Source organism: Anabrus simplex, chromosome 1 (genome assembly GCF_040414725.1).
Source record: "Anabrus simplex isolate iqAnaSimp1 chromosome 1, ASM4041472v1, whole genome shotgun sequence".
Lineage (NCBI taxonomy): Eukaryota > Metazoa > Arthropoda > Insecta > Orthoptera > Tettigoniidae > Anabrus > Anabrus simplex.
Window position 1 is genome coordinate 1,014,061,257 of NC_090265.1, and position 15,515 is coordinate 1,014,076,771.

At 38.9% G+C, this 15,515-nt stretch overlaps 1 protein-coding gene across 1 annotated transcript in view; it reads right to left on the reverse strand.

Moving 5' to 3' along the window:
* Window positions 1-8,317, reverse strand: part of MED14 (mediator complex subunit 14) — a 286,657-nt gene extending 278,340 nt beyond the window's left edge. The window contains exons 1-2 of the mRNA XM_068225329.1: window positions 8,205-8,317; window positions 392-553 (exon numbers count right to left, since the gene is read on the reverse strand). Of these exons, the coding sequence (XP_068081430.1) occupies window positions 392-540 (149 nt within the window). The 5' untranslated portion in view covers window positions 541-553; window positions 8,205-8,317. The remainder of the gene's footprint in view (window positions 1-391; window positions 554-8,204) is intronic.
* Between the last annotated feature and the right edge of the window lie 7,198 nt (window positions 8,318-15,515).

Below are 15,515 nucleotides of genomic sequence, written 5' to 3' on the forward strand. Positions count from 1 at the left end.
CTTTATTGCGCAAACGGGTACCACTTTCCGGATGGCCTTCGAATGTATGTACTGATTATGGTGCCATGTTGTGGTATCCTTTAGAAGTTTGTCATATATGATCAAGGTGCAACAAAATATGATATAATATGATGGTTCATTTCCACAGTAGAACCAAGGTAGAGATTTGTGCCAGCAACAATTATTTTCTTATATGAAGGAAATAAAGTTTTATTTCAAACCGGACTTCCCATATTTTTTTGCTATACCTCTGGGTAGTTTTATCCGAGTACTGTACAAAGTCAATAGCAATTTTACAGTTTCACATGGGTATAATGGGAACTACCAATTCCAAAGACAATTAATTTAAAGCTTGTTATATTGTAAACTTTAAACCAATTCCCATACTTACAGTTCTGCTAGCACAGTTATTTCATGATACGTCCGTTGGATAATGAAATCAATAAGCACAGCGAGAGAAATAGAACCTCCTCGGGAAGCTTCCTGCGGAACATTATTGCTGACCGGAGTTTGGTGGCCTTCTAAAGGTACAGGAGCCATACTTGATGGCAATCTATAACAAGAAATACACATATTCAAGTCCAAGAAAAACATACTTAACTACAACTAAATAAACATGATGTATAAAAATATAAAGATCAATTAGATACAGGTTTACAAGATACTCAGAAACAATGAAAGAAGGGTATGAAGTAACATACTTTCATAGCTGTTAATGCTGCTGCTTCAGCTAGCAGTTTTAAAACACTGGTTTTATTTAATATAATTTGATTATGCATAAACTAGCACACAAAAGCAAAACGGAAAGAGGGTTGCCAAATACTTACATTTAAGTAAGTTCAGTTTCAAAACATCAAGAAACTTCACTCAAGCTATACATCCTAGTAGCCATCTTTCAAAACTATTAACACAGTTCAACAGAACAATCTACCCTGAGGTCTATACATAGCGAGATCCAACATCGAAATCAGCAGGAGTGCAAACGGGGTAGCAAGGCTTGAGACAGTCCCAAAAAGAAAATTAAATCTAATAGTAATTTTTATGTAGATGTAATTGCCGATGTGACTCTCATTTTGGAGAACAGGACCTTTTTATACATTTGTCTTATGCACAATTGGGAACGGATCTCTGCTAACATCTACTATAATCAGGATGCGTGCATGGTAATGTATGTTCCTCATATTTAATACTTTATAAGACTTAATTTTAATTATTATCAAAATATAATTCACCTTCCATGAAGTAATAAACCCTGTGGATACCCACACAAATATTATAACTATAGGTTCAATTGTTCCTGAAAAATATGTACCTGAAAGGAACTTTTTCAATACCATGTGCTCATTCTGTTTATGAGAGACTGTACATGTACTTTGATAACTAGGGTCCAAGTTTGGAATAAGGCAAGGTGACACCGAAAATAATTTCCTTTGTTCAAAGTAAAGGGAGCTACAATGACCCAACAAATTAATATTATAACTCAACATTTGATTAACACTGAAGTGATGGGTTACAGTTAAGAACAGTGCTGTTCATTAATTTCCAAACAACATGAGGCAGTTGTGAGATACTTGCACAGGATCCAGGCAGTACTGAATAAATCCATGGATAATTCAGTCAGTCAGTGGGAAAAGAACTCAAGAACTCAACTAATGAATGGTTCATCAAAAGCAGGGAGCAGCCTTTGAGAAGTTGCAAAGGCAGCGGTCTAAATGATTGACTGATATAGCCTTTTAATAATACTTAACACGGCTGAACTTTGTTGATACTGGGGATCATTTTAAGTACGTTGGTGTTAATATAAGGAAGGATCTTCATTGGGGTAATCACATAAATATAATTGTAAATAAAGGATACAGATCTCTACACATGGTTATGAGGGTATTTAGGGGTTGTAGTAAGGATGTAAAGGAGAGGGCATGTAAGTCTCTGATAAGACCCCAACTAGAGTATGGATCCAGTGTATGGGACCCTCACTAGGATTACTTGATTCAAGAAATGGAAAAATGCAAAGAAAAGCAGCTCAATTTGTTCTGGGTGATTTCCGACAAAAGAGTACCGGTAGCATCACAAAAATGTTACTAAGTTTGGGCTGGGAAGACTTGAGAGAAAGGAGACGAGCTGCTCAACTAAGTGGTATGTTCCGAGCTGTCAATGGAGAGATGGCGTGGAATGACATCAGTAGACGAATAAGTTTTAGTGATGTCTTGAAACGTAGGAAAGATCACAATATGAAGATAAAGCTGGAATTCAAGAGGACAAATCGGGGCAAATATTCATTTATAGGAAGAGAAGTTAGGGATTGCAATAACTTTCCAAGGGAGATGATCTATAAATTTCCAATTTCTTTGCAATCATTTAACAAAAGGCTAGGAAAACAACAGATAGGGAATCTGCCACCTGGGTGACTGCCTTAAATGCAGATCAGTAGTGATTGATTGAAGTCCAATTTATGCCATTCTTGTTTTTTCACACTAATACATTAAATTATTATTATTGTTATTAAACTATTATATATTAAACAATATATTACATTGCCTCCCCTCTGAACCATGTGACCTTGCCGCGGTGGGGAGGCTTAAGCATCTCAGTGAACAGATAGCTGAGCTGCAGGTACAATCATAACGGATGGGTATCTGTTGAGAGACCAGCCTAATGAATGGTTCATCAAAAGCAGGGAGCAGCCTTTCAGAAGTTGCAAGATAGCCGAGCTGCAGGTACAATCATAACGAATGGGTATCTGTCGAGAGACCAGACTAATGAATGGTTCATCAAAAGCAGGGAGCAGCCTTTGATAAGTTGCAAGGGCGGCAGTCTAGATTACTGACTTATATAGCCTTGTAATAATACTTAACACGGCTTAACTTTGTTGATACCGCTACACAGCTGAAAGCAACGGGAAACTACAGCCGTAACTAAACTCCCGAGAACACACTGCTCTCTCTGTATGAATGATGTACTTATGATGGCTTCCTCCCAGGTAAATTATTCTGGAGGTAAAATAATCCTCCATTTGGATCACCGGGTAGGGACTACACAACAGGGAACAATCATCAGGAAGTTGGATGCTGATATTCCGTGAGTCGGAGTGTGGAATGTTAGCAGTTTCAATCGTTGTGGTAGGTTAGAGAATCTGAAAAGGGAGATGGATAGACTAAATTTAGATGTAGTTGGTATAAGTGAAGTACATGGGCAGGAAGAGCAGGATTTTCAGTCAGGTGACTACAGAATTATCAACACAAAATCAAACACAGAAAACGCAGGAGTTGGTTTAATAATGAATAAGAAAATAGGGCAGGGGGTAAGCTACTATGATCAGCCTAGTGAAAGGTTTACTGTTGTCAAGACAGACACCAAAGCAATGCCTTCAACAATAGTGCAGGTCTATATACGAGGCTTTTTTTAAGTAAGGGCCGTTTTATTGTAGACACTAGTTGTTCGCACACACATCGCTCAGCTGAAGCTCTGTTACTAACCTGTTACAGGTCTGTTCTGTGCTTTCTCAAATGTTCAAGATTATCGATTCACCCGCCCCGTGCGAGGTTCGCTCAGTGATATGGATTTTGCCGACAAGCAACCTGTCTGTTGCAGACACTCACCGACAGATTTACTAAGTGTATGGTGCTGATGCTATGAGTGAAGGCAAAGTGCGTAAGCGGGTACGGGACTTCAAGGATGGCTGTGACAACGTTCATGATGAGGTCTGCTCCGGTCGCCCATCTCTGTTCACAGACGATTTGGTGGCTTCAGTTGAAGCAAAGGTTTGCGAGGACAGACCCTTCACAATAACAGCTCTCTCAAACGCCTTCCCTGACGTGTCTAGATCAGTGCTTTACAAAATTGTTTCTGAAAACCTAAACTTTAGGAAACTGTGCTCCCACTGGTTCCCTAAACTCCGAAGAGAGGACCACTAAAACAAAAGGTTTGAGTGTTCAATGAGGTTTTTGACTCGTTATACCAAAGAAGGTGAAAACACGTTGAGTCAGATCATAACAGGAGGCGAAACATGGGTTTTGCATATCACACCCGAATCGAAGCAACAGAGCATGGAATGGAGACACACACATTCGCCTGTAAAGGTAAAGGCCTAACAGACTCTGTCCCAGCGCAAGATCATGGCATCCGTGTTTTGGTTATCGGAGCAGGCGGCAAGAACCTATGAAGAGAGTATTCAAAACTTAGTTGTAACGTATGATAAGTGTTTAAAGAAACTTGGGGGCTATGTTGAAAAATAGAGTAAAGTATGTAGAATCTGCAAATAAATGTGGTGTTTGGAAATAGTCTTTCATTGTGTACTTATTTTCAAATGGCACTTACTTAAAAAAACATGCTTCGTACCTACTAAGTGACTTACATTTTACTTCTGAATTTTACAGTGTCTACCCCCGTTCATTTTTATATCGCCTCTTCTACTGATCCAGAGTGTACTTGATCTTTTATCTCCTTTTCCTATGCATTGTTTTGCATGTTTTAATCGGCTGATGATGACCTGGACTAGGGTCGAAACCGGTACCACTTCTACTTATTATTAAATAAGAATGTAATTCACTACATTTCTTATTCTTTTGTATTGAATAGGTTGAATCTCTTTATCAATTATTTCAATTTTAACTTTAATCGTACCTACTAGTTCAGCAGATGATGAAGAAATCAAAAGAATATATGAAGAGATAGAAGATATAACACACTATGTAAACGGTGCTGAAAATCTCATTGTGATGGGAGACTGGAATGCAGTGGTAGGCCAAGGAAGAAAAGGTAACACAGTAGGAGAATTTGGATTGGGACAAAGGAATGAAAGAGGAAGTCAGCTGGTTGAATTCTGCACTCATCGTAATTTAGTTCTAACTAATACTTGGTTCAAAAACCACAAACGACGGCTGTATACGTGGATGAGACTGGAGACACTGGAATGAAACAAATAGACTTTATTATGATTGTGAACACTGACCACAACTAGGTCATGAAATGTCATCTGCAGTTGAAGAAATTAAAGTAAGGAAGGAATGCAAGGACATGGAATTTACCCAAGCCGAAAGAAAAGTATGTCACGGATTGTTTCAAGAAACATGTTGTGCAAGGACTATATGAAAAGGCTGAAGGAAACACAACAGAGGAAGAATGGACAGTCATGAATACTGAGATCAGTAGAGGCCCGCTCCCACCTAGTGGAATGGAGTCGAATAGAACTGAACACAATTTGTTTTTAACATGCGTTTAAATGGGAGATAGAAGTGGCGATCGCCTAGAGTCGAATAAAACCGAACAAAATTCTCTGCCAAGAATATTTTTCGAGTAGCAGAGTGGAATTGAACAGAGATTTCAAGATTCATGCAACTTCGTAGACAGTTGGTTCGTGATCTGTCAGACGACCATTTGGCGGCAAATGTGTATCAGCTTCAGCTGGAAAGTCAGCTGTTTCTAGGATAAGGTCGGAAACGTTCCGTTTTATGATAGTTTATTCTTCCATTTTATGATAGTTTATTCAAGTTATTAATACTATGCACGGAAAAACTTATCAGTTTAGTTCACAAATATAATTTTCTCTAAAACAACACCCATGAGCATTACTACAACAACAACAAAGAAGCAAGGCTATGAAAAACCAAACTTATTAGAATATTCAATTTTGTGGTAGGTTACTGTGGTCTATATACAATTTATTTCATCATTGTCATTGACTTTATCACAGAACCATGTGTTATGTTGGAGTCCACATACAGTATATCAGTACGATAATCAACATCACATCTCACATGGGATGTATCTTTAAGTGTTTATTATATTTACAGTGAAAAATTTCGTAAGTGGAATTTCCTAGGTGTTCCTAACAAATAACAGGCTACTGTATACAACACTGCTTGCGGTGGACAAAAATACACTTCACAGTCTTTAATTAATGTTATTGAGAGAGTTGGCCGTGCGGTTAGGGTCACGTAGATGTGAGTTTCCATTCGGGAGATAGTGGGTTTGAAACCCGGTCCTTGCCCTTTCCTATACCACTGTCACCATAAGACCTAGGCCTATCTGTGTAGGTGCGACATAAAGCAATTGCAAAAAATAATAAAAATTATATTGAGGCTACCTCGATTAATGATTTCATCCTGCCACGGAACGCAATCTACACAAGCACGGACTCCAATTGCATCTGAGGTAGCATTTCCTCCTGTAAAACTGGACTTTACTGTTAAATTCTATTATCGGAAATAGTTGTTGAAATAGCAATAGGCCTACAGTAACTCTGAAGTAGGCCTACTGCCGAGACTTAGCGTCATCGCGCAATAAACATTCAAATAAGTTTGAATACTCTCCTTTTGGCTCTCTTGTTAATTTCATGCACCCCAAAACTTCTCCGACCTCCCATAATTTTCTGCCTCCTCACATCTTCTGTCAGACCTTCCACTGCAAGCCTGAGCTTTCCTGTAGAATCCCGTTCAATTCTTTTCCGCTAGATGTGAGCAGTCGAGTGGAAATTTCGGCTGTTCGGTTCGATTCCACTAGGTGGGAGCAAGCCTTAGGGCTGCTGAAGAAAGGAAAAAAGGAAAGATCAACTAAGAATCAATGGATAACTCAGAAGATACTAGATCTGATAGATCAACGACAATACAAGAATGCAAAAAAGGCAGAAAAGAATACAGGTGATTAAAGAATGAAGTGGACAGAAAGTGCAGGACAGCAAAGGAAAAAAGGCTAAGAGAGAAGTCCAAGGATGTTTAAGGTTGTATGGTCCTAGGAAAGGTAAGGACTGCATACAGGAAAATTGAGGAAACTTTTGGAGAGAGGAAAACTCTGTGTATGAATATGAAAAACTGAGATGGAAAACCAAGTCTAGGAAAAGACAAGGCAGAAACATATCCAACAGTTGTATTGAGGTAAAGACGTAGATGGTATGGTTCTGGAACAAGAAGCTGTTGATGCTGATGAAATGGAAGACCCAATTTTGAGGTCAGAATTCAACAGAGCTTTGAGAGCTATAAAGGAAGAAGGCTACTGGAATTAAGGGAGTATAGGTGGTAAGAATGGTAGGGGTAGACTAAGATGACTAGCAGATTAGAGCAGATGTAGGATGTAGTAGTTACACAGAAATGAAAAGATCAGCACAGGATAGAATGGCATGGAGGGCTGAATCAAACCAGTCTATGAACTGATGTCTTAAACAGCAACATATAAAAAGGCCAAGTTGCACCTTACTGTGGTCAAAGGAAGCATGTCAGCACAATTTTTATGTGGGAAACTCGAGGTACCTTTGCTCCATACCAAGGAGAAAGGAACGCAGTTGACAGAGAACTATGATACTTCCTGGAAGGCAATGATAATGTAACTTGGCCATTAAACCCGCTAAGTGGATATCCTTGACTGCACCAATAGATAAAACCAAAGCGCCTCACATTACCAGTGCAGACATTATCTTGAGACATGCAGGTGAAAGATACCAGCAGAATCAAAGAAATGTTCTGATCAGAGCATTTCAAAAAAAACCAAGCATCAGGAGTTGGGAATATTATACAATCAAGTAGTGACCACTCTGATAAAATGCTATTTTGGTTATAAGGAAAACTGAAATATACTGGTTCAAGACAGAAAAGAGCCCTCTTCGTCCAGCCTTTCTTCAATTGACACACAACCATATGACCTCCCTCCATAACTTGTCCTATAGGAAATGATCTGATCATACGCTCTAAATGTCAAGGAAAAGAATTAGACCATAACCAATACTTTGAAATTTTCGAAGTTATGAGAAATAAGCAAGTAAGGGAGAGGAGAAATCTACTGACAATACGCTGTGCTCCCACTTCAAAACGGTGACTTCCAGGATTCTAACTCTTCTCATATCATCACAAAACTCACATGCGTTGAGAGAATAACTTCATACGACCAAAAAAGGAGACGAGAATAGATAAGGTCTTTTAACACAAGAATTTAACGCCAATGTACACAAACACAAAAATTGAAATGAAGCCACATCAAATGATCAGCAATGACATCCAACTTGATGTTATTCACATGATAACATATATACTATAGGTAGTTACCAGTCAATAGTGTAGCCTATAGTATCAGGATACTGAATTATAAAGCAATTCGCCTAATCAACACCACATAATTTCAAACATCCCACAATAAATAATTCTTCAAACACATATACGTTCTTGCCGCGTTTACATGCATATTAAATCTGTTTTGGTGTGGGAACGATATTTTACCTTTTCAGAATCAATAGTAACACAGACAGTCACAACCTATGATTCCATCAACATGTCAAAATAACACCAGTGGTTCAGATCAGAGGTTTAGACATATAAACACATACTTAAATATTCTTTGAAGAAACAGAAACAACTATTAAAGTGCAAAGAATTTATAACTATGAATTTCACCACGGCCGACTTGAAGCGTCAGGCCCCATTCACAATGCAAACATAACCGTAAACTTAACGACGTAACGTAACCGTAAAATTAACGTAAAATTTGTGGTATTCACAATGGAGGAACGTAACATTAACGTAAAGAGTACACAGCAGCCAATCAAAACACTGCCATGTTATTTAGTACAGAAGTCAGGTTTTGGGCTATCTCGCAGTTTTATATTTCAGTACCTCGATGGAATCAAGCAACGTGGTAGCGGAATTCATATTAGTTCAAACATCTATTGCTTTGCTCCTGGGAGCTGTGTAGGCCTACGGTACCTGAAAAAGCGATCTAAACAACGGTGCAGAAAATGGGTTCATCCCTTGAATCAAAGAAGTTTATCTCAGGGCGATTTCGGTAATCTACTGTAAGAAATGACCCTCATCAGTTCGGTTTGGACATGCGGATGAAACTTGAACTGTTTGCCTTTCTTACGATTTGCTTCCCCTTTTGTAATAAAAAGTAATGTAAGGTCTCCTTTACCGACATCTATGACCCTATCTATCACACCCCGATAAGATGTTTGGATCTATTTGTTTGGATGATATCGTTTTCGTAAACTAGTAGTCCGTCATAATGTTAAGAAATATACAGGGACACTGTTTTATTTATGACAGGGATTGTCTCTCGTCCGTTTGCCAGCGCTGCGAGCTTGTCCCCCGCCATTTATTGTCAGATTTCATTACCATACTACAGGATATTAATTTCCACCTATTATTTTTCGTATTTGTAATTCTTTTTCCTTCTATCATACATAGCCTATACACAAAGACTATTTTGAAAGAGAATTACAAGTGTTTCGTCGAAAGAAGTCATTATATCGTGCACAACACACAATGTTTACCTCTGCTCTGATTGGCTGGTTCTTAAAGTTAACGTAAAATTAACCGCAAGAGCTTGCAGTTTGCAATCCCTTAATTTTACGGACTCGCAGTTAAGTTTACGTCTGCGCATTGTGAATGGATCCATTAGATAAGATGGCCGCTAACTTCTAAGTTAACGTTAATTTTAAGTTTACGTTACGTTACGTTTGCATTGTGAATGGGGCTTCACTCTACCTAGCTCCTTACCGGCCTTGACAATAGGGATGTACTGAAACACTACCGATAGATGTCTCACGTGTAGTACACGGTATGCGCTTGTCGATCGTCATTTGTTTGTATGTGTTTTTAATGGAAGTTACCAAGTTAAATGCTGAAATTAAAGATTTAATATATCGTTACGACAACAAAGATGACAAGAAAATTGTGATGCCTGACTATTGCTGTGTCCCAATGTCCCAAAATCAAGGTCGACCGTATTCATACCATCAATTTCCTAAGCAAGATGCTTTCCGTAAAAAGTGGTTGCATGCGATTCGTAGGCAATACGAATTAAAAATATGACTCCTAATATCAAAGTCTGCACGAAACATTTTACAGTTGAAGATTATGTCATTACTGAAACTGGTAAGTAAGCTAATTAGTACTAATTAAGAAATAATTTTATAATAAGGTAGTACATTCTGAAAAGTTAATATGATCTATTTCAATAATTTTAGGAGAAAGACGAAGACTTAAGGAGAACGCTGTACCTTCGATATTGACATGGTATGGCACCGGTACCTTGGAAATAACTCCGAGAGTAAGAAGATATAGTAGAAAAACAGCCATAACACCGTGTGCGGTACGGTACCCTGAATCACACAGTGACCTATAATTTGACACTGGAGCACCATCATTTTCAGACTTCCTGAACATTACTTTCAAATTTGAAATTTTTATACCGGTTATTGTCTTATGATCCGAAACAATATCCTGAAACTCGTGCGCTACACGGAAATGAAGTTCAGTCGTACTGGAAGTAGCCCCAGGCACTGCTGTCACACCAATGTCGTGCCTTATGTACGCCTATAACCGGCAAAGAAAAGAAAAAATACCGTATTACGAATGTTTTCAAAATGCTACTTGTACTTTAAGAATTCAATCTTAACAAAAACGCTAAACTAAGGAGTTGCTGCATTTATTCCTTACTGGTACCTTTCAATCAGCTCTTGCATTTACCGGATATTTTTTCGCCCCTTTTCTTCAATTCCGCTTCCAAATCCGCAATCGTCATTGCACCTATACCATTTCGCGTCTTGTTGAAAACATTAGCAGAATATGGTAACTCCATTTTAATGCATTTAAAGCAAAAGTTTCGTTTCGATGATCGCAAATGTAGGAATACTCCATATAAGTCTCATATAAAACAATCGAGCAGCGGAAAGCGCATACCGGGTAATACCATTACGCTGCCTAGCGGACAAGTTTTGCGTGATACATCCCTATTGGATCCGCGCACTGTGATCGAAGAAGTTACACAGCTCGGCAAGTGGCGCTGGTGGCCTAACTATTTGCGGTAGAAATGCATACAATCAATCAATCAATCAATCAATCACTACTGATCTGCATTTAGGGCAGTCGCCCAGGTGGCAGATTACCTATCTGTTGTTTTCCAAGCCTTTTGTTAAATGATCGCAAAGAAATTGGAAAATTATTGAACATTTCCCTTGGTAAGTTATTCCAATCCCTAACTCCCCATCATATAAACGAATATTTGCCCCAATTTGTCCTCTTGAATTCCAACTTTATCTTCATATCTTTCCTACTTTTAAAGACACCACTCAAACTTATTCTTCTACTGATGTCCTCCCACGCCATCTCTCCTCTGACAGCTCGGAACATACCATTTAATCGAGCGGCACGTCTCCTTTCTCCCAAATCTTCCCAGCCCAAACTTTGCAATATTTTTGTAATGCTACCGGTACTCTTTTGTCGGAAATCACCCAGAACAAATCGAGCTGCTTTTCTTTGGATTTTTTCCAGTTTTTGAATCAAGTAACCCTGGTGAGGGTCCCATACACTGGAAACATACTCTAGTTGGGGTCTTAACAAAGACTTATACGCCCTCTCCTTTACATCCTTACTACAACCCCTAAATACCCTCATAACCATATGCAGAGATCTGCACGCTTTATTAACAATCATATTTATGTGATTACCCCAATGAAGGTATTTTCCTATATTAACACCTAGGTACTTACAATGATCCACAAAAGGAACTTTCACCCCATCCTTAAGGAAAAGATATTGACTTTGATTGCCGATTTATCGTAATTTAGAGTTATGTAGAATGTTACATAGGTTAATACTGTTAAAATGATTAATCATAAAGGTTACTTTCGTTGATATTTGCCACAATAACCACGTGAAATGAAACTGCGGATAGATGGCGCAGTCCAGCTGACGTTCTGATATTGACTGATTGCCGAATTATCTTAATTTGGTGAATAAAGGAGTATGTAACTGATTAATACTGTTAAAATGATTAATCCTAAAGGCTACTTCCATTGATATGTGCCAAAATAACGTCGTGAAATAAAACTGTGGAGAGATGGATTAGTCCAACTGACGTTCGTTAACTGTGAGGAATAATAGTAATCGTTTTTATTATCATGGCAGTTAGATACATAGCAGAACTTACCACAATACTTTTGTCTTTTGATGTTAATCCTTAGATTAAGAATTATAATTCAATTAGAGTTTTAAAATCCTTAATTGCTGCTCTCAGGAAGGGGGCCGGATAAAACATAAAAGTCTTATTTTTTCTATATTCGTTGTATGGATAACAAAAATATTTTGACTCAGACATGTTTAAATTTTAATTTCAATATATTTAGTTTCAGATTACATTTCATTCATACCTTGTACCAGAATTTTAAAAACCGGGCAAGTTGGCCGTGCGGTTAGGGGCGCGCACCTGTGAGCTTTCATCCGGGAGATAGTGGATTCGAACCCAACTGTCGACAGCCCTGAAGATGGTTTTCCATGCTTTCATATTTTCACATCAGGCTGTAACTCAATTAAGGCCACGGCTGATTCCTTCCCACTCCTAGCCCTTTCCTATCCCAACGTCGCCATTAGACTATCTGTGTCGGTGCGACCTAAAACAAATAGGAAAAAAGAAGAATTTTTAATAACATTCATTGAGAGAAAAGTATTTTGAGTAAATACATTGTAAACTGCTCAATGTTCAAGTAGGTTGGCCTTACCATCATAACAGTAATGGTTTTTTACTTGTCAGTGTTAAATGTTAAAAGTTCCCCACTATCGACAGGCCTGAAAATTGTTTTCCGTGGTTTCCAACTTTCACACCAGGCAAATGCTGGGGCTGTACCTTAATTAAGGCCACGGCCGCTTCCCTCCAACTCCTAGGCCTTTAATGCCGTCATCGCCATAAGACCTATCTGTGTCGGTGCGACGTAAAGCCGCTAGCAAAAAAAAGTTGAAGTTCAGATTATCTTGGATAAAAATGTGTTGTGTTGATGTCATATGGCAAATACGACTCCGCCTAAAGGCATATTCAATGAAAGAAAATTTAGGGGTAAAAAATACCCGATTAGCGTGATTTGCGGCCACCCCCGGAGGCCCGGGTTCGATTCCTGACCCTGTCACGAAATTTCAAACGTGGTACGAGGGCTGGAACGGGGTCCACTCAGCCTTGGGCGGTCAACGGAGTAGAGGGGGTATCGATTACCACCTCAGCGATCCTCGAAGTAGTATTCCATAGTTTCCCTCTACTCTTCCATGAAAATGTGCGGACGGTACCCAACTTAAGACCACGGCCACATCCTTCCCCTTCCTCGTCTATTCCTTCCAATCTTCCCATCCCCAACTCAAGGCTCCTGTTCAGCATAGCCGTTGCGGCCGCCTGGGCGAGGTACTGGTCGTCCTTCCCAGTTGTATCGCCCGATCCGATGTCTCACGTTCCAGGACACTGCCATTGAGGTGGTCGAGGTGGGATCCTTCCGCTGAGTCCGAGGAAAAAGCCAACCCTGGAGGGTAATCAGATTAAGAAAGAAAGAAAGAAAGAAAGAAAGAAAGAAAGAAAGAAAGAAAGAAAGAGTATAAATATCCGAAATAGAAACGGAAAACTAAGATGAAAGTGCTAATTGCTTTGAGCCATTCCGTAGTTTTGTCCTGGCCTACAGAGAATTCGTGAAATGATAGTGTCCGTTTGCTTTTTCTTTCCTGTTCGAAATACAAAAAAGGCACACAGCAATACATACCGGTGTTCGAATATTTCCAAACACAGTTAAAGAAAAGCAAATCACTACACCATTAAAAAAACGAATTAGCACATAAATTATAATTCTTGTTTAGGACGAAGTTACAGCGAGAAATCACTTTGAGCCACTCATTACATGTGTTCTTGTTTGCAGAAAATTTCTGCTCGAAGTAAAAAATAAGCACACAATAATGTCACAAATTCCAAGACTTGTAAACACAATTTAAAAAGTATAATTACCACAGTACACACACACAAACACACACACACACACACACACACAAAATCTCACTAGCGCATAACTACCAGCTCTCAACATCAAGCTAACAACAAATACAGTAGAGACAATACGCGACACTTACGGATTTAGTCTCGTTAAAATGGGAGACAATTCGACGGTGGCGCTCCTAGTGACTTGACCTGAAAAGTTGCGCTAAATTCAAATATCAATGGAAATGCAGATACGAAAATGGATAAATAAATTACGTCCAGAGAGAAAGTATTATTGGGATGCAGTGAAATGGGTTGATTTTTCATTTATGCATTACTTTTTTTGCTTTAGCATTCCTGCCTGAACTTTTACGGTTAGATTTGTCTTTCTTCTCATTTAAAAACATTGCATCATCACATTAAGAAACTTGTCAATACAAATATCGGCACATTCCTTACACACATGATGCATGAATTAACATTTAAAGGCCGGACACTTTTCCTCTTAACATGAAGCCTACTAACAGAAAGAAAATCTATAAAATCCCGGCTTTAATCTGAGAAGAGGAATAAAAGAAAGAAAAGTATGAAAATGTTGTCGATTGTAATGCTTTGAGGAATATTTACGTACAATTAGAGTAAAAATGTTACATACCCTTGGCTGTATAGTTGAGGATTTTTAAAGTCGCTGGCCTGGAAATGATCTGAACAGATCTTATAATTCTTACATAAGTGTAACGTCCATTCTTTCTTGTACACCTTATTCAAATCACTTCTGTGACATTTCAAAACCCACGTATCACACCTACAACAACACATCGGTTTTGAAAGTTAACTTCTGCACTATACAATAAAATATGCGTATTATATTTTAAGCCAGTTAAAATATGGGTCGAGCAGGTCAGAAGATTATGAAGTGCTATAAAAATCCCTTTGTCACTGGAAGAATATATATGCAAACACAATATTACTTACATTTTCTTGTCACGAGGGTAGCGAAAGAAAGACCGCGCATTCTTCTCTACTTCATAGTTACTGCAGCCAAACACAGCACAGAAGATATCAAGGAATGACACACGCTACTATTTAATTATGTCAACTCACTGAAAACGCATAAATAACACCAAAAACCTCACACACAAATACACGTGCTCTTATGAAAGAATCAGTAGTTCTCAGGTTTACCCGCTAGAGAGAGCTCTAATAGATGTCCCTCGATATCTCGCTGAGTGTTGCGTATTGTCTCTAATGTATTTGCTAACAAGCACCATATTGCAAACAAATTGCCATCTTTTACGACAGCTAAACAATATAAATAAAACTGGAAATGCGGTAATTTGCGGTATGCAGCTTCCTGTCAGTGACCAGGAAGTCAGCGCTCCAGCGCATTATGGTGAAACTTTCCAGTTACAGCTTTATGCTGGGTTCCCAAGCGATTCTGCGATTGTCAAGGCCGGTATAAGGAGCGCAGCAGTCGGCCGTGATTTCACCACCGAGCACAGAATAGCATAGAGTAGGCAATGTGCCGTCTGAGATGAAGTCAGTGGACACAAGCGGCCACCATGTTGCTTGTACCCTAACGTTGGAGATCAGTTATTGTAAGCAAATGCAGTACAGTCTGTACAGTATTTGGTGTAAGTGGCTGCCTCTGTGGATCCGTGGTAGAGTGTCGGCCTCCGGATCCCAAGATAGCGGGTTCAAACCCGGCAGAGGTAGTCGGATTTTTGAAGGGCGGAAAAAAGTCCATTCGACACTCCATGTCGTACGATGTCGGCATGTAAAAGAACTCTGGTGATACATTTGGTATT